Here is a 16,246-nt window from a genome sequence, read left to right as displayed (position 1 = left end):
GGGAAAAGCCAACACAGCGCGCGGGAGACGGCTACTTACGCACATACAAGAGACCATGAGCGCAAAGCCGGAGGCCGTTGTAGAGGTGAAGCCGCTCTTCACATTTACCAACGTAATTCTCATTGCTGTCTTACTCTACTTCCTCTATGCTCGTTTCAAGGGCAAGTCTGGTCTACCAAGTCTTCAAAAGCCAATAGAGCCGCTTCCGCGACAAGACTACACGCCGCAGGAGCTCACTCGCTACAATGGAGTCGGTGACCCGCATATCTTGATAGCGATCAAGGGAAAAGTCTATGATGTGACGACTGGCTACATGTTTTACGGACCTAAGGGTCCTTACAAGAACTTTGGAGGGCACGACGCAAGCAGAGCCCTTGCTTGTGGTTCCTTCGAGCCAGAGATGTTTGTCAGCATTGATGGTCCCATCGATAAGCTTGAGGACCTTGATGATGAGCAGAAGCAATCCCTTGAAGACTGGGTGAGCCACTTTGATGTAAGTCGCGTGCATTGGTCCATGCAATTTGCTAATGATCCAGATGAAGTACATTGATGCCGGTAGACTACTGGAAAACGGCAGCAAGAAGTCGGATTAGACTACTTGACCACCAGCTTGAGGAGTCAAAATGCTCTCATGCATCCTACATCATAGTCACATTTGAGAGTATAGTACAATCTCGACGATGTCACGGCCAAAATCCAATTTATAGCGGCATTCTGCAAGAGCACTGAACCACCTCGAGCTCTAGATCTCTGCGCCCAAACCGTTTCCGTAACTCCCAAGATACTTGGATCATTGCTTCGAGGCAGCTGAGCTTCGAGTCTGCTCTCTCTTCATGTCTCTGCATCCTGACGTACACATTACGACCTATAATGATGCGAAATTAGCTGAACTCTATCCCGAGCACTTGAGCCTTCGTTTAGTGTATGCTGTCGTCCCATCTGTCCTTCATTTCTAACATGGTAGGCAGATCCTTTTCCGGCACGGAGAAAGAACGCCCGTCAGGCAGAGGCTACCATCAGCTGGTCTGCCGCTACAATACAGGATGTGCTTCAATGCAGAACGTTTTCGAGCAGCGGTCAAGATGACCAATGGCTGGAACGAGCTGCCCTATGCCAGACGATTAGAAGTCCCTGCAAATACTAGATCTGGTTCAGGGCTCAGCACGGCTGCGGCGTTGCCTGGCACTTGTCTGCTGGGCGAATTGACAGATCGCGGACGCCAAAGTACGTTCTACCTGGGTGAGCGTCTAAAAGAGCTTTATGTTGACCGACTGGGTTTCGCCAAAATCAGTCACGAGTCTGAGCTATACTTGAGGGCTTCGCCAATTCCTCGTGCTCTAGAATCTTTGCAGCACGTCTTCTCCGGGATGTTTCCGCGTAGCAGTCTTCCGAAGCAGTTTGAACTGATCATCCATCAAAGAGACTGGACTCAAGAGAATCTTTACCCGAACGAGGGTGCTTGCAAGCGACTCCAGCAATTGGCGAAAGAATATGCAAAGCGGGCTGCACTCACATGGAATCCCATACTGGCCGGCCACGCTTCAGAATTGCTCTCCGAGAAGTACCTAGACGGGAAACCCTTGCAAGTCGACGGCAATCCTCGGGTCACTGGGCTGGCTGATACAATCAATGCTGCAATTGGCAATGGCTTAGACATCCCCGCAGAGTTTCGAGACAAAGACATGCTAAAGCAAGTTGAAGCCGCTGCTGTTGAAGAATGGTTTGGGGGGTACTTGGCTGACGAGGCCTACAGACGTCTGGGTGCTGGCCGGTTGCTCGGAGACTTTCGAGATAGAATGGTCATGTGTGCCGGCAGGGAGAGTTCTCTCAAAGTGGCCCTCTATGGAGCGCATGACACGACTATTGGGGCAGTCCTGGCTTCGCTCGGCGTCTTTGACCGAAGATGGCCGCCATTCTCAAGTCATATTGCTATCGAGCTTTTCGAGGATGCCAGAGCCTCATCTGATTCCATCACAGGTGAGAGTCATCTCGTGAGATTGCGTTACAACGATAAGGTATTGCATATTCCTGGCTGCACGGAGGCGGTGCACGGCTTTTGTACATTGAAGGAGTTCAACAAGGTCATAGATGAGCTGGTCCCAGAAGACTGGGAGGCGGAGTGTCGTGCAAAGCCTGATCTTTCAGCATGATCACGTACATTATCTATGTAGAAGGTAAAGATCGCATTGAAACAGTCTCAAGTACGTTTCCTTCTGACATGTATACTCAGGGTACTCTGCAGTGTGGTGTGTAGTTGTAGTCTGGCTGGCAGTGACAGCCTGTGATGTGGATTAGTCGCCAATTGCCGCAACATCAAAACAAACAAATACGACCACGACACCCGACACTAGACAAGGTCATTCAGGGCATCATGGACTTTACTCCGCTCGTACCGGCAAGCAGCATACAGTCGAGCGCATGCGACCTTTTTGTTGCCTCAGTCATTTTCCCGTCGAGTCTCGTCGTTCGCTCCGTCGCTACACTTGGCATAGCTCGAGTTATCTCCCTGGAACCCAATTTCACGCGCAACATTATCGCTATGCGCTGGTCACCCTCGACAACGGGAAGTTCTCGCATTCTTCTTGTTCACAGTGACAAGATTGTACATATTTACGATGTCATGAATCAAGAGCGGTGTTGGACTATTGACGAGAGCGAATCGGGTATCAGGCACGTTGAGTGGTCTGCCGACGGCCTCGATGTGCTCACATGGTCAGATCATCACCTGTATCTGTCAATCTGGTCTCTCAGTGGTCAAGGTTTTGTTGTTCCTCACCCAAAAGCAGGCAGCCACAGCCACAGCAGCCGTCCCGGACAACCACAACAGGTCGCCGTCCTGCAGAGGGAAGCTCAGGATCAAGTCTCTCTCGCCTCAAAAGCATCCGATGGCGAATGGACCATCGCGCACACCTTCTCAATTGACACGACAGATGCATGTGGGCTCGCTTGGAGCCCAAGTGGCAAGTGGCTGGCTGTATGGGACCATCCGATCGAATATCGCATCCTAATCTACACCGCTAGTGGTCTGCTTGTGCGAAAATATGAAGCGTATGATCTTGGCCTAGGTATCCTCTCGGTTGTCTGGTCGACCGATGGAGAATACTTGGCTGTAGGGTCTTATGATGGCAGAGTCCGCCTGCTCAATACTTTCACATTCGCACCCACCACAGAGATACTTCACAATGAATTGGTACGTGACCCAAGCATACAGGCTTGGCGGGAGGTTTTCGGAGCGACAGAGCGTCGTTATGATTCAGCACAGGCGCCAATGTCACTACCAACTGCCAAAGCCCTCCCAACGGAGCTGCCAAAAACAGGTGTATCCCTATTGCTCTTCAGTCCGGATGGCAGACATCTGGTAACGCGCTCCGATGCTATGCCCACGACTCTATGGATTTGGTCGCTAGCTGAAATGATCCCATTGGCGCTTCTGGTGCAACTGAATGCAGTCAAGACTGTTCGATGGCACCCGGATGAGTCTGGCCTCCTTGTATTCAGCTGTCAAGCGACCGACAAAACGAGCAATAACTCAGTGTACTTGTGGTGTTGCGACTGGGATACACCGCGTATTGTTGAAATTCCCCAGCCAGATTTTAACATGCAATGGTTCGAGGTCTTCGCAGACAAGCACACTCTTGAGGCAGGCATGCTTTTTGGTGGTCAAGGCGTTGTCACGATGGGGTACCTAGTGGATGAGACGATGACTTGCATTGGCACTATTGAGGAGGCTGAGTCCGAGGGCGAAGTGGATCGGCAGGAGCCAGCGTCCTTGAACACTTTCAACGGTACCTCATCCCTGATTATTCACGACACACTTCCTGCTGCTGTTCGGGTATAGAGAAAAGACAAGGCGGCGCTGAGCTGGATATCAGAAGGCAGCAACACCACCCACATCTTGCACTAAGCGGTACCAACCCTCCAATCTTCGATTCAAGCCGCCGTAGTAGGCCCACCACACTGCAGATGGGATTAATGATCTTGATCTTCAAAGACGTTTGATAGCGAAACAGCTTGATCTGGCTCAGCCCATCCTCGGCCTTTGACTTTGGTCAGATCCTCCGCTGTGACAGTACGTGAGCTGAAGTAGCCAGAGTTGATCTTTGCCTCAATCTCGACCTTGGAATCTTCTAATCACTTGTTAGCTCGTCAATCAGTGATGGAAGGACTGCACCTGGAATGAGATGGTCGGGGAGCTCTACGCGCTCGTGGATGGGAATGCCTGCCGAAACAATGGCATCGTATTTCATGTTAGACATGGAGAGCATTTTGTCGATCTTTTTGACGCCCAACCAGCAAAGGATGTCTGGCATCAGGGCCTGGAATCTGAAAGTCAGCAGTTGGACTTGGGACAGACTCCACTCCTCAGTGCACATACCGCATATCCTTGACGCCCGCGATTCGCTCAGTGGCGCTGAAGTACTTGTCTGCGCTGTCACCTTCGCGTTTGCGCAGGTTGTAAACGAGGTACCTAGCGTGTTAGCCTGGACACAAGATCGATTGGATGCCTTACTTCAGAACCTCACCTAGTGCCCGTCCTTCCTTGCGAAAGTAAATCACCAGGCCGGAACCGCCGTTCTGAGCTTCTTTCGCACACTCTTCAATGCCGTAAAGCAGATAAGGCCGGCACGTACAGATATCTGAACTGAAAACGTCACTGCCATTACACTCATCATGTACACGGCATGCTAGGCGCACAGAAGCATCCGAAACTTTGGCTGGATCTCCAAAGATGTAGACAGTCAGGCCACCAATTGGAGGTAGGAAGACTTTCATATCTGGGCGTGTGATGAGTTCCGGGTACCTGATTCATTAGCAAATTGGCCATTGCTAGGAGTACATGAACTTACATGCCACCAGTGTACTCAAACAGCGAGCGTCTGAGAATCTGCTCAGTCACACCAAACCGTTTTGCAATTTGAGGCAGATACCAGACTGGATCGACGGCTACCTTGGTCACAGCCATTTCACCTTTGTCATTCAGCACGACTTTGCCATCTGGCACGAGTCGTCCGGCCTTGACAGCAAGCTCCATCTCAATAAGGCTCAATTTTGCCCTCGTGATGGAGATCGTGGGTCTGATGTCGAGTCCAACCTTTCCAGCCATCAGATCTTTGTACACAGTCTGTACCTGGTGACCAAAGGGGTCCATGGACGCGATAGCCTCTGGATCAGACCATGTGGGTTGAGCCTTGAAGTCAACAGGCGGCTCTGTGTTTGTGAAGTCCGGCTTGTGATTGAAGGGCATCTGGTTGGTAGCATTGGCAAGCGCAAAGTAGACACTGTAACTGCCTCCGTGTGCGCCGATTGCATTGCGGCTGCTGAGTGTACTTTCTTGACGCGAGACAATGATGGGGCCTCGTTCTAAAGGGTCTGTTGCGCCCCAATTGAGAGGAAACGGGTTCACATTGGACTGGCCTGGATATGCTAAGGGGTTAGCTGATGGAACGCCGTCATTGATGCCTTGTGCTGAGCAGCCTTACTTGTGAGAATGACACGAGAAGAGAACTTGTCCCTGGGCTTATCGGTAGATTCATCAGAGGCGACCATGAATGAAGTATGCGCCTAGTCGTTCGAGAGGTAGGCCGGACACTAGACGCGGTGCGAGCTGGTTTTGTGCTGATTCTTGGTGGTGCGTGTTTGTGGGGAGATTCCGATGCGCTGTCGGGAGGACGCGATCCCTGATCTATGCCATGGATTAGAGCGAATTAAGGCCAGCACATGAGCTGCAATAGTCAGAAGCAAGACTGCTCGAAGAAACGCGATGGGCGAAACTGTTTCCAGGTTTGGCTCGATTGTGACTGCTGAACATCTTCTACGTCTATGGTCTGCCGACAACTTCAACAATTTGATACAAGTGCTTAGTACTTCTGCTCTCTGCTATCAAAGGAGCTCTCGTCATGGGCAAGCGCAAGAGCTCCTCCAAGCCTCAAGCCAAGAAGACGGCAGGGAAGCTGGCCACCACATTTGATTGTCTCTTTTGCAACCACGAAAAGTCTGTCATTGTCGATATGTAAGTTAGACGCTGCTGCGATTGAGTGCGACTAAACACTGACCAACCAGCGACAAGAAGGGTCTCATTGGATCGCTCAAGTGCAAAGTTTGCGGCCAGTCTCATCAATGCAGGACAGACGCGCTTTCTGCGCCCATCGACGTCTTTTCAGATTGGGTAGATGCTTGCGATGCGGTCGCACAGCAGGATGGCGCCGGCTCCAAACCACAAGCCAGGAGGGACGACTATGACGACGACGATGATGAACTGGAGTATGACTAGAAGGATGATTGGCCTGACTGGCATTGTAACATCCGTGTATATTATCGTTATGAACGGCATCCAACCCCTTGGCTTCAACGACTTCTATCATCGCATGCATCTGCCTTGACAAGCAATCCTATTCTGAGTAGTAACGGTCGCCGAAGTCGCCCAGTCCAGGTACAATGTAATTGTTCTTATCGAGGCATTTGTCGATGAAGGCTGTCACGACACGCAGCTTTGGGAAGTTCTTCTTGAATGTCGCGATACCTTCTGGCGCTGAGATGAGGTTGAGGAAGATAATGTGCTCCTCAGGAACGCCGCGTTCCAGAAGTACCTCCACTGCCTTGATGGCAGAACCGCCTGTAGCCAACCTGCCGTGTCAGCACGCTTCCTTGATGAGGTCAAATCTTACATGGGGTCGAGCAAAAAGACCCAGCGATGAGCAATATCCTCTGGCAGCTTGGAGTAGTACAACTTGGCCTGTGCAGTCTCTTCATCCCGTTGAATCAAGATCTTGCCGATGCGAACTGAGCGGCAGCAGTCGCGGAGACCTTGCTCCATAGACTCGCCTGCACGCATGATACTGACACCACATATCTGTCCGTGAGCAATGAAGACCTTGTAACCTTGCCCAGCTAACCTTGCCCTGGAACTGCACACCATTATAGTCGTTCCCGGTGGCCGTTGCAACAGTCTGCTCCACCACGGGAAGGTAGTTGAGCCCCTCCTCCACGAGCAGTCTGATGATTCTGTTGCTGTAGAAGATAAAGTCCCCGCGCTGAGTCGTCTTGTCTCGGATAATGGTGAGCAGTGCTATCAGCTGGTGCGTCTGGCGCAAGACAGCAACATTAGCGTGCTCCACCTGAGTAGACACAGTGGCCCCGTCTGACATGGCTGCTCACAGGCTCAGGAAAGAAATGACAAATGTCCAAAGAGCAGCTGGGCCCTGGCAAAAGGCGCAAGTTGTCGACCTCTTAAGCGTCTATCTGCTCCGCCTGCTCGTCGTCGCGTGAAGCCGAAATCCGCGAAACGAGCAAACAGGCGCTGAAGGGACGTCACCCGGCCTGCGACTTGCTGCTCCCGGTGGCCCTTGTCGAAGCCTGTCTTCATTGGCTCTCATTCACCATCGCACGAGTATGGCGATGCAGACGTGAGTGACTCAGCTATCTGGACCATGAAGCGCACGCCTGGACGCACCTATGGCAGCGGGCGCAAGTTTGGCGCATCGACCTCAAGCCAGGCACAGTGGGATGAAGGCATCGACAACCCAAACGCTTCTCATGCAGTGGATCATTCTCCTGTAACTTATTCGTCCATCAGCGCCGACTTGCCCGAGCGGTCGAGAGTGACTAAGGCCAAACGACCAGCGGAGGTCGACATCTATGACTTTGATGCAGAGGAGCAGAAGCGCCTCAAGCCAAGTAAGCCAAGCAGTAAAGCGGTCATCGATCACAGCAAAAACGTTTCCAGGCGTCCCGTCAGTATACTTAAAGCTCAGGCAAAGAAGATTAATGCGGGAAAGACATCCAATGGAAGCCCAGTCAACGCAAATAAGGATGTTGCTAGTCCTTCGAGTCGTAAGACGCAACGTACCATCGCTTCTACAGAATCTCCAGCTCCATCCAGGTCACCAAGGAAGCGAACGATTGCCTCTCCGGTGAAAGCTGCACAGAGTCCATCCAAGGCAAAACTTCCTCAAAACGAGCCGACCGCGAAATCTCCAGTAGCCATCCATACGCCAGAGAAACGGACGAGAACCCCCTCTGCCAAGATCCGCTCTGCAATCAAACAGACATTGGCCGAACCTTCCACGAGATCTTCAGAACCAGTTGCTTCACCGGGAAAACGCCTGCGCACACTTTCTGCTGCAACTAGTCCAGTCGTTCCTTCAGCCGCTAAGCCCAAGTCAAGCACGACTCCGAAACCAAAGGACAAAACTCCAACACGAAGAAGTCTCAGGTCTGCCCAAAAGGCAGAGGTGTTGCCAGCAGATACTCAAACACCAGCAGCACCAGCGGAGGAAAGCATGCCGACGCGATTGACCACGCCTCCTCCATTACAGCAGTCAGTGTTCTCGCCAAATTCACCTCGTCTCTCTCCGCAGCAAAAAGCTATGTACGATGCATTCGGGAAATCGGCTAGCGGTGCAAAACTCGATGCTCGCCCACGCCGCTTGATGGAGGCACTGGCACACTCAAAAGTCGAACGGCGTCAGGCTTCGCAAGAGGATCAAAGAAGCCATGAGTCACCTCACAAGAACATGGTTGAGATGGCAGAATCAAATCTCGAACAGCAACCTCTCATCGCCATTGAGTCGGAAACACAGAGTCAAGAGGCCCCAGAAGCTATGGCCTCTGCAGCTGAGAGTCCTCTGGAACAGCCGGCTCCTTCCGCACGTGCGACCTACTCAAAGCAAAGGACATATCTTGCAGAAGACAACCAAATCGACAATTACATCAATGGCTCACAAGCAAGAGCGCCAGAGTCGAGCGAGAGCGACAATGACGCTGAGGCCCAGTCTAATATCAGGAATTTGCATGATTTACGCCAAAGTGGCGAGACAAAACGACTGATTGACGACATTGAATATCTCTTGGAAGGTCTCGAGAAGGAAAAGACAATGCTTGCCACTCTACTGGAGCTGAGTGACAAACTCATTTCCAAAGACTTCAGTCGCACGTTTCGGGCCATGCATTACGACGCCAGAGTTTTGGAGGTCTGCAAGGATGTGACCCACCCCTTACTGCTGGCTTGTTGTATGTTGCTCTTGGTTGCTTGTCGTGCGCAAGACAATGGACGCGACCGAAGTCGCAAAGCCTGCGACACAGAGCTTGTGCGCCGCGCATTGGCCGACGATCGTGATATTGCCGTTCTCTGCAAGGATCGCAAGCTGAAGGTGAGCAAGCTTAATCAAGGTGCTGTCGAAGACCTCAGGCAGAAGCTCTCGAAAACCGAAGCATTCTCCGGAGCTGCAGCAGAGCTAGCAATCTCGCCAAGAATTCTTGCGCTAATGGTCTGCAATGTCTCTTCGTTCCCTTCCCAATTTTCTCGGACCAATTTGTGGCCATTGTTTGCTTCGCTCGATTTGTGCTCCTCATCAATTCTTCTTGAGGCGCAATTACTTTTCGCCGCTGTGGAACAGTCGCCCCTCGATGTGAATGAAGACATTCCTTCAGACTCTATTGGGCCACTCATGTCGCTTGGTTCTCATCTGCTAGAGTGTGCAAGCGATCCCACAACTCATGTGCCTCTTGGCAGCACGCTGCGAGCTCTGATTCATGCGTTACAAGGCAGTACACCTTGTGCCCATTTGTTCACCTCGCAATTTGTTGGTAAGACAATGCTCGTCTTATCAGAAAAGGTGCCAGAGGCTGCAGAGACGGATGACGAGATAATTTTATGTCTCGGAGTACTCATTGCGCTTGCAGATGGCTCTGAGCAGGGCAAGAAGTTAATCCGTGACAACAGCAAGACTGGCATGTCGTCGTTGTTGTCGCAGCTGTCGACCAGGCTGAACAATCAGGTAAGGACATCTCGTGTTTTCATTTAAACTAACAGTAGCGCATGGATGCAATCAGTGGCTACATGGCACTGCTCGCGTACCACCTTGGCCTTCACCTGGAGCCTGGAGCCGATGTGCAAAGTATCCGCCAGGGACTCCGAATTCTGGTCGATGCTCCAGAAATCAACACACTGCTCTCTGAAACAATCAGAGCATATGTGAACGCTCTGTGACATTGCCTCTAGTACTCTATAGCCTGGCAAATAGGATCCACCGCAAGTAGCTTGACTCCATCTGAAGCCTCACGTGTGATCGCAAGACTCGAGCACAAAGCGAAGCGACAAACATACAAGCGCTCGCTGTGTCTAGGCCTAGTTTGTGTTGCAAGCTCTTCGATCGCTAGTCTAGTCGCTCAATCATGGTCAACCCAGCGCCAATGAAATCACGCCGAGTGGCCGTCCTCGGGAGCAGATCAGTTGGTAAATCATCGTACGCGGTGCTCCCACTTGTCTTGAAACACACTGCTGATGCGCCTCCTTTTAGCTTGACTGTCCAGTTTGTTGAGAACCACTTTGTCGAGTCGTACTATCCGACGATCGAAAACACCTTCTCCAAGATCATCAAGTACAAAGGCGCCGAGTTTGCGACTGAGATTATTGATACGGCAGGACAGGTTCGCGATCGAGGTCCCTTCGGGCAAGGCTAACTTCAGGATGAATACAGTATCCTCAACTCGAAGCACTCTGTGGGCATTCACGGTTATGTCTTGGTGTACTCGGTCGCGAGCAAGAGCTCGTTTGAGATGGTCAAGATCATTCGCGACAAAATCCTTGACCATACTGTAAGGCGTGCGCTTTGATGGTTGCATGAACTAACGAGCAGGGCACAGACTGGGTTCCCATTGTCGTCGTTGGCAACAAGAGCGACCTCCACATACAGCGTCAGGTCAGCGTGGAGGACGGCAAGGCGCTTGCGGCCGAATGGAAGTGTTCCTGGACTGAAGCATCAGCGCGCCACAACGAGAACGTCGCAAGAGCATTTGAGCTCATCATTGCAGAAGTCGAGAAGCAGGAGAACCCGACGCCGCCCGGTGGACAGGGCAAGAGCTGCATCGTCTCCTAGAGCACATCTCCAAAAATCAATACATGCTTGTGTTCGTATATCATGCGTTTCCTACGATGGCTTTAGCTGCTGCTGCGACGTCTTTGGCTGCAGAGAGCTCTTTGAGACTTGTGACGGCGGGGTCTGACGAGTCCTTGCTGTTAGTGATATGACTGAATGCCTTGAGAGTGTGTACCGTGAACTCCTCCAGCTCTTCCAATGCCTTGGCGAGGCGCTTCTTGTAGTCAGGAATCATCTGCTCAGCATCTGCGACAACCTTCTGTTGTGCTCTGAGCTCGTACTCGTCGCCGCCATTGGCTTTGAGCTTCTCGTAACGTTCTTGCTCTGTCGTGACCTCCTTCTTGCTATATTCATAGTCTGGCATGAGCGTTGCGGCTTCTCAAAATATACAGACCTTTGGTGAGACGCTTGACTGTGCCAGTCTTGATGGACACGATCTTTGCAATGTCGCTCATGTCTGCTTCTACGATGTAGCGGTGCAGCAACTTTGTCTGTTCGTCGCGTCCAAGACTTCAGTGGACGACATCCATGGCCAGCGCGACTGCTCCCAATCCTCAGCCAATGAGTGTGACAAAATATCGCTGTCACGCTTGTCCATCAGTTGTCATACGTGCTGCAGAGCTACAGGTTCTCGAACGTAATCAAGCACTCCCCGGTCTTGCTTCGAAACAGTTCTTCGTCGTCAAGGACAAATGTATATAACAGCGTTCCCTCCAACAACCGCTAACATCAGTTGATTTTGATAATATTGGCGTCTCCCGTGCTCACGAGGGACAAGTCTATCTGTGCTGCGCCGACTGTGACACACTGCTGGGATACGTTGCAGAAGAAATATACTATCTCGCGACCGATTTAGTGAAAACATGAGTCGAGTGATTGAGGCACCCTCGCACAACATCTTGTCAACTCTTGGCCTGCTTCCACTCAATCGCGGAAGACTTTGTGCTGCGGCCACGCCGCTGCTCAAGCAACGAATCAATCTACTGGGTGATGATGAAGACTGGCCTTCTTACCTCACTTGGGACAAGTCGGCTATGCGAGCTTTTGCGGTGTGCATCAAAGAGGTGGCGAATGGGTCTCTTGCTTCCGAGACTCTCGAAGGGTTTGCCCGCCTCGATGAAGAGACTATCCTTGCAGTCAAGCAGATCACTGTACATGGTTCAGAATGTCCCTTGTGGGTAACCCTGGCGCTGTGTGTCGACAGCAATACGTTTGCACTCGAATGGCGCATACGAGAACTTTCTTGTCAGTCCCCGCCAGATCGTGGGCTAGTTCTCTGTGACACCCTTGGTGATTTGCTCAACAGTGCCCAGGTACCATCCAAGCCTCTCGCATCCAAAGAAGGGCCAGTCGCTGAGGATGACGACTACTGGGCGCAGTACGACCAGGATTCGGATGGAAGTACGGGCGAGCCAACTCCAGCTACCAAGACAGCTCAAGGCGAGTCGGAAGAGGACTACTACAGTCGGTACGAGCAAGTTGAGACGATGATACCAGAGAAAGACCAGTCCTCGTCAGATGGTGCGCCGCAAGACAGTACCAGAAATGCTATGAGTGCAGCCCAGGTCGCCGTGCTTCAGCATTGTGCATCGACTGTGCAGAGCTTGAAGACGCTTCTAGAGGCAAGCGATATTCCCATTTCTGAGTTGAGGGTCATGCTTGAGCACATTCTATGAGTCGATTTGGTACAATTTGAGGTCAGGTTAGGTCGACACTAGGGCGCGACGGAGCGAGCCCTTCGGTCAACTCTGTCTGTGAGCCTGTGACACTCGCAGTGATGAACTGAGCAGACCTGTCTGTTGGTCGCAGCCGGGAAGCCACTGACACCGAACCAACACATCATAAAGTCACTTTTTGGTGGAAACGTGCTCTGAGGATGACGCTACAGAGCAGGGGGTTCGGTCAGTCAGCGTTAAGACAAGGAGACTCGCGCTGGACGGCAGCGCCTCCTTGCAAGCACGGTAGAACAGGCACCTGTCCGCTGTATTCGTGCAAAATTGGCGGGTGAAAATTTTTTTTCGCCCTGTTTTTGAGACCGACTTGTCGTCTTGAAGAGCCTGGTCACTCCTGCTCGGGTCCAAACATCAATCAAACAGGTAAGAGAGTTCCCTTCCACTCTCTTGGAGCGTCTGTCGTCTCCAAACAACAAATGGCAGCAACTAGGTCAACACCAAAGGCAACCTGGGGCCCCGGAGGTCTCATCTGAGCTTATTGTACCTTTGCCGCATGCGGTCAAAGCGTACAGCTCCCTCCAGTTTACTTTATGGCATATAATGACCACCTACTGCATCATTGCCGGCCCTTGCGGCATTGATTATCAAATCGGTCGGGGTTCTGCCTGGTCCCCGATTGGAGCCCTCGTTCTTCTTGTGCCGGTCCCGATACGCTGTTTCTCGACCGCGTAGTCTAGCATGCCCACTTTGGGAGTGTCCCCTTCTCGCTCTCACTATGAGTGGATCTCACCATACTAGTCGAAACGGCTTGCTTCGAAGCTTTTTTCGGGGTTTTTTCGAAAAAGCATTGCGCTGGCCAGCCTGTCTGGTCTTGTGGTAGGCTTGCTACGGCAATCCTTACTACAAATACGCTGGGGAACAGCATCACTATTGAGACTAGCACTGGGAGTGACGAGATATGCTGTGTCTTTTATGACCAGCCAATTTGCCTTACGGCACTAAAGCGTTGTTCTGCGTGGAGAGCTGGAGGCACCTTGTGCGGAAGGTTCTCTGTTTTGCTTCCTTCTCATAATGGAGGACAGTAGTTGAGCTGAATACGACGTAGCTTTTTTTTAGCTAAATCCCACCACTAATTTTGCCCAGGACTGTCTGATGGGCTTACAGTCACGAAGGATTTGTCACTGTCAGGGAGTAACATGTGATCCGCGGCTTGGATAATCCTGTTGAGGCTTGAGCATATCACAATCAGTGCACGGTCGTTGTTAGCAGACCCAGCACGTCCAAGCATGATGAGGTTGAACTCAGGATATGCCCAATGTCCCTGGCTCGTGATTCGTGAAGGAGTGAATCAGCGATACACTGATAGCCAGTGATAGGGAGGAACACTGGCGTCAAGTCAAGACTCAAGAGTCAAGAGTCAAGACGCGTTCCATTCATTGAAGTTCATTCGCGTCACGCGCTGCATATAGTGGCGCCCAGGAATGCAGGGGGAGATGCACGGTGAAGCCATGTCGTCATGGGATCATGATAGCAGTCACGTCTATAGGTCAGATCAACCACAGAATGTGTGTGAGTATAGAGACAGCAAGCAAAAGCATAGACAGGGCTAGTGCATGACACAACTTCACAAGGCTCTCAGCAGTTTCGAAGCATGGGCGCCATCTGAGTCCGGCGTGTTGATGTGACGCGAAAAACGCGAGACAGGAGAAGGGAGGACGCGTTCGAGGGGTCACGTCGCTGCTCATTTTGCTCATTCCTCCTCTCTTCCTCGTCCTCCGCTTGTCTCTACGCTGCTTCCCATCTCACCAGACTCAGCTGCTTAATACTGCTTATCCCTGTCGCTGACTCCTGCTCCAGTCTGCTCCTGCTGCTGTTGCCGCTGTCCTGCCCGCTGCTGCTGCTCAACGCGCGCTATCCTCTTCCCTGCAAAAAGGAGCCAAAACCCCCCGCCAGCCCGCGACAGGCTTCACTTCCTTCTCACAACTCATCCCCTTCCCAGCGACCCTTATCCTGCAAAACCCAAGCGCACGCCCATTCGACTCTTGTCTCTGCACCAGGCAGCAGGCCAACGCCGTCGTGACCTTGTACAATCAATAAAATCGCTGCACAAAGAGCGACTGACGCGACAATGCTCTCTCCCTCTGTTCAACTGATGCGCGATCCAGCCCAACCACTCGCCGTCAACTCCCCGGCAAAGAGTTTTCGCGCGCCAATGCAAGGCGCAGCGAGACGTCTGCCTCAGACAGCAACGACACTGCTTGCGCCGCCGAATAGGACGAGCGCAAAGCTTCTGCCTGACGCAGGAGGCGGCTCGCCCGTCAAGAGCAGCAAGTTACAGCCGCCCAAGTTCACCTCAGATGAACTGAGTGAGCAGTTCCTTGCCATGCGCAATAGTAAGCCTGCTTCAACACCCAAGACGCCCGCGACGCGCCTCGAGACATCTCCACTGCTGCCAACACTTGAGAGTGCGGACGAAGATGCCGAACCAGAGATGGCAATGGATGATGGCACAAAGCCAGCCTATTCCTATGCGACACTCATTGGCATGAGCATCTTGCGCGCACCAGAGCAGCGATTGACCCTCAGTGCCATCTATGCATGGATTTCGCACACTTTCAGCTACTACTCTACCTCAGAAGCCGGCTGGCAAAACTCTATTCGCCACAATCTCAGTCTCAACAAGGCCTTCGTCAAGGTGGAGAGGCCAAAAGACGAACCTGGCAAGGGCCATTACTGGACCATTGAACCTGGCTGTGAGGACCAATTCAAGAAGACGCGCGGTGGCAAGAAGGTGCTCATCCCTATTCCCAGGAGCAATCCGGCCATCACGCAAAAGGTCCTCTCCTCGAGCGCCCTCAAGAAGGAAAGCAAGAAGCGCCATGTCGAATTTGAAGGAGATGCGCCCTCTTCAAAGAAGGCCGCCAAGGCCAATGAGCGTATACGTCAAGCTGCCGCGAATGGTGCCCCCGTCTCGCCACCGCCAACAGGAGCACAACGCAAGAAGAACTCCATCTGGGATTATGAAGACAGTGGCTACTTCTCCCCCTCTGGTGAGACATCAAAGGATTCCGATAAGGATCTTTTTGACGGTGCACATGCCAAGGATGTGTATTCGCGCGCTCTTTCATACTCTGCCAACGCACTTGATTTGGTGCTGTCGCCCCCACCATCCTCGCCGCAGCGCAGGCTGCAGAGACCATCAAGTATCAACAACACGCTCCTCACGCCAGCTGTCGCGAAAAAGTCATTACTCGCGAGTCCAGGTACTAGCTTACGAGAGCATCGTCAGACCATGCTGAGGTTGTTGGCAAGCCCAGACACCGACGCCTTCCAACACGACCTTGATGACCCCTGGCTCACCAACACGCCCAAAGCAAAGGAGAAGGTGGATTCCATGATTGACAGTCATTGGGATGAGGTGGCCGAGCGTGCTGCGTTTGGCTCTCCAGACAAGCGCGAGTCAAGACGAAGAGAATCACGCAGAAGTCTCGTTTGTGGTCTACATGCACAGGAACTCTATGAAGTTGGCTTTGAGTCCTCCAACATGCCAGGTGTTGATATCATGGGTATCATGAAACGAGAGGTTGATCGCGTCAAGATCAATGGACCGCGACCATCACTTATGGAGCGTTCGCAATCGAGCTTGTTCTGAGGTGGTCTTTCAGTGGCGAAGGGCGTGTGTTTCTTGAAGCGCTT

The 16,246-nt window shown here is 52.1% G+C and overlaps 11 protein-coding genes across 11 annotated transcripts; 8 read left to right on the top strand and 3 right to left on the bottom strand.

Moving 5' to 3' along the window:
* Nucleotides 1-55: 55 nt before the first annotated feature.
* On the top strand, nucleotides 56-593 carry BCR37DRAFT_388970 (cytochrome b5-like heme/steroid binding domain-containing protein; the record flags this gene model as incomplete). The annotated part of the gene is made up of 2 exons (XM_040870682.1): nucleotides 56-493; nucleotides 537-593. 2 exons carry the CDS (start codon nucleotides 56-58, stop codon nucleotides 591-593), a joined length of 495 nt encoding a protein of 164 aa, XP_040723363.1.
* Nucleotides 537-2,196, top strand: BCR37DRAFT_400382 (histidine phosphatase superfamily). The gene is made up of 2 exons (XM_040871801.1): nucleotides 537-922; nucleotides 965-2,196. Exons 1-2 carry the CDS (start codon nucleotides 834-836, stop codon nucleotides 2,148-2,150), a joined length of 1,275 nt encoding a protein of 424 aa, XP_040723362.1. The 5' UTR covers nucleotides 537-833; the 3' UTR covers nucleotides 2,151-2,196.
* Nucleotides 2,197-2,371: 175 nt separating this feature from the next.
* On the top strand, nucleotides 2,372-3,838 carry BCR37DRAFT_388968 (uncharacterized protein; the record flags this gene model as incomplete). The annotated part of the gene is made up of 1 exon (XM_040870681.1): nucleotides 2,372-3,838. One exon carries the CDS (start codon nucleotides 2,372-2,374, stop codon nucleotides 3,836-3,838), a length of 1,467 nt encoding a protein of 488 aa, XP_040723361.1.
* Nucleotides 3,839-3,903: 65 nt separating this feature from the next.
* BCR37DRAFT_117714 (GTP cyclohydrolase II) lies at nucleotides 3,904-5,968 on the bottom strand. The gene is made up of 6 exons (XM_040865971.1): nucleotides 5,481-5,968; nucleotides 4,848-5,424; nucleotides 4,511-4,801; nucleotides 4,376-4,468; nucleotides 4,172-4,323; nucleotides 3,904-4,127 (listed from the first exon to the last, which is right to left on the bottom strand). The coding sequence occupies exons 1-6, from the start codon at nucleotides 5,545-5,547 to the stop codon at nucleotides 3,970-3,972; spliced, it is 1,338 nt and encodes a 445-aa protein (XP_040723360.1). The 5' UTR covers nucleotides 5,548-5,968; the 3' UTR covers nucleotides 3,904-3,969.
* BCR37DRAFT_394742 (uncharacterized protein) lies at nucleotides 5,898-6,271 on the top strand (the record flags this gene model as incomplete). The annotated part of the gene is made up of 2 exons (XM_040871517.1): nucleotides 5,898-6,010; nucleotides 6,061-6,271. 2 exons carry the CDS (start codon nucleotides 5,898-5,900, stop codon nucleotides 6,269-6,271), a joined length of 324 nt encoding a protein of 107 aa, XP_040723359.1.
* On the bottom strand, nucleotides 6,230-7,033 carry BCR37DRAFT_382529 (uracil phosphoribosyltransferase). The gene is made up of 3 exons (XM_040869891.1): nucleotides 6,894-7,033; nucleotides 6,666-6,850; nucleotides 6,230-6,624 (listed from the first exon to the last, which is right to left on the bottom strand). Exons 2-3 carry the CDS (start codon nucleotides 6,830-6,832, stop codon nucleotides 6,390-6,392), a joined length of 402 nt encoding a protein of 133 aa, XP_040723358.1. The 5' UTR covers nucleotides 6,833-6,850; nucleotides 6,894-7,033; the 3' UTR covers nucleotides 6,230-6,389.
* On the top strand, nucleotides 6,964-10,081 carry BCR37DRAFT_382528 (uncharacterized protein). Its single transcript, XM_040869890.1, has 2 exons — nucleotides 6,964-9,776; nucleotides 9,815-10,081. The coding sequence occupies exons 1-2, from the start codon at nucleotides 7,428-7,430 to the stop codon at nucleotides 9,986-9,988; spliced, it is 2,523 nt and encodes an 840-aa protein (XP_040723357.1). The 5' UTR covers nucleotides 6,964-7,427; the 3' UTR covers nucleotides 9,989-10,081.
* Nucleotides 10,082-10,120: 39 nt separating this feature from the next.
* BCR37DRAFT_370805 (ras-2) lies at nucleotides 10,121-10,877 on the top strand (the record flags this gene model as incomplete). Its single annotated transcript, XM_040868334.1, has 4 exons — nucleotides 10,121-10,244; nucleotides 10,299-10,428; nucleotides 10,468-10,596; nucleotides 10,638-10,877. Exons 1-4 carry the CDS (start codon nucleotides 10,174-10,176, stop codon nucleotides 10,875-10,877), a joined length of 570 nt encoding a protein of 189 aa, XP_040723356.1. The 5' UTR covers nucleotides 10,121-10,173.
* A 26-nt stretch (nucleotides 10,878-10,903) lies between these two features.
* Nucleotides 10,904-11,379, bottom strand: BCR37DRAFT_382521 (tubulin binding cofactor A). The gene is made up of 3 exons (XM_040869889.1): nucleotides 11,272-11,379; nucleotides 11,053-11,234; nucleotides 10,904-11,010 (listed from the first exon to the last, which is right to left on the bottom strand). Exons 1-3 carry the CDS (start codon nucleotides 11,330-11,332, stop codon nucleotides 10,918-10,920), a joined length of 336 nt encoding a protein of 111 aa, XP_040723355.1. The 5' UTR covers nucleotides 11,333-11,379; the 3' UTR covers nucleotides 10,904-10,917.
* Nucleotides 11,349-12,618, top strand: BCR37DRAFT_382519 (uncharacterized protein). The gene has a single exon (XM_040869888.1). The coding sequence runs from the start codon at nucleotides 11,741-11,743 to the stop codon at nucleotides 12,551-12,553; it is 813 nt and encodes a 270-aa protein (XP_040723354.1). The 5' UTR covers nucleotides 11,349-11,740; the 3' UTR covers nucleotides 12,554-12,618.
* Nucleotides 12,619-15,047: 2,429 nt separating this feature from the next.
* BCR37DRAFT_350514 (fork head domain-containing protein) lies at nucleotides 15,048-15,419 on the top strand (the record flags this gene model as incomplete). Its single annotated transcript, XM_040868009.1, has 1 exon — nucleotides 15,048-15,419. A coding segment is annotated over one exon (372 nt), but the record flags the coding sequence as incomplete, so codon positions are not given.
* Nucleotides 15,420-16,246: the final 827 nt, after the last annotated feature.

This window comes from Protomyces lactucae-debilis (assembly GCF_002105105.1).
Source record: "Protomyces lactucae-debilis strain 12-1054 chromosome Unknown BCR37scaffold_18, whole genome shotgun sequence".
Lineage (NCBI taxonomy): Eukaryota > Fungi > Ascomycota > Taphrinomycetes > Taphrinales > Protomycetaceae > Protomyces > Protomyces lactucae-debilis.
This window is presented reverse-complemented; position numbering and strand designations above follow the sequence as displayed.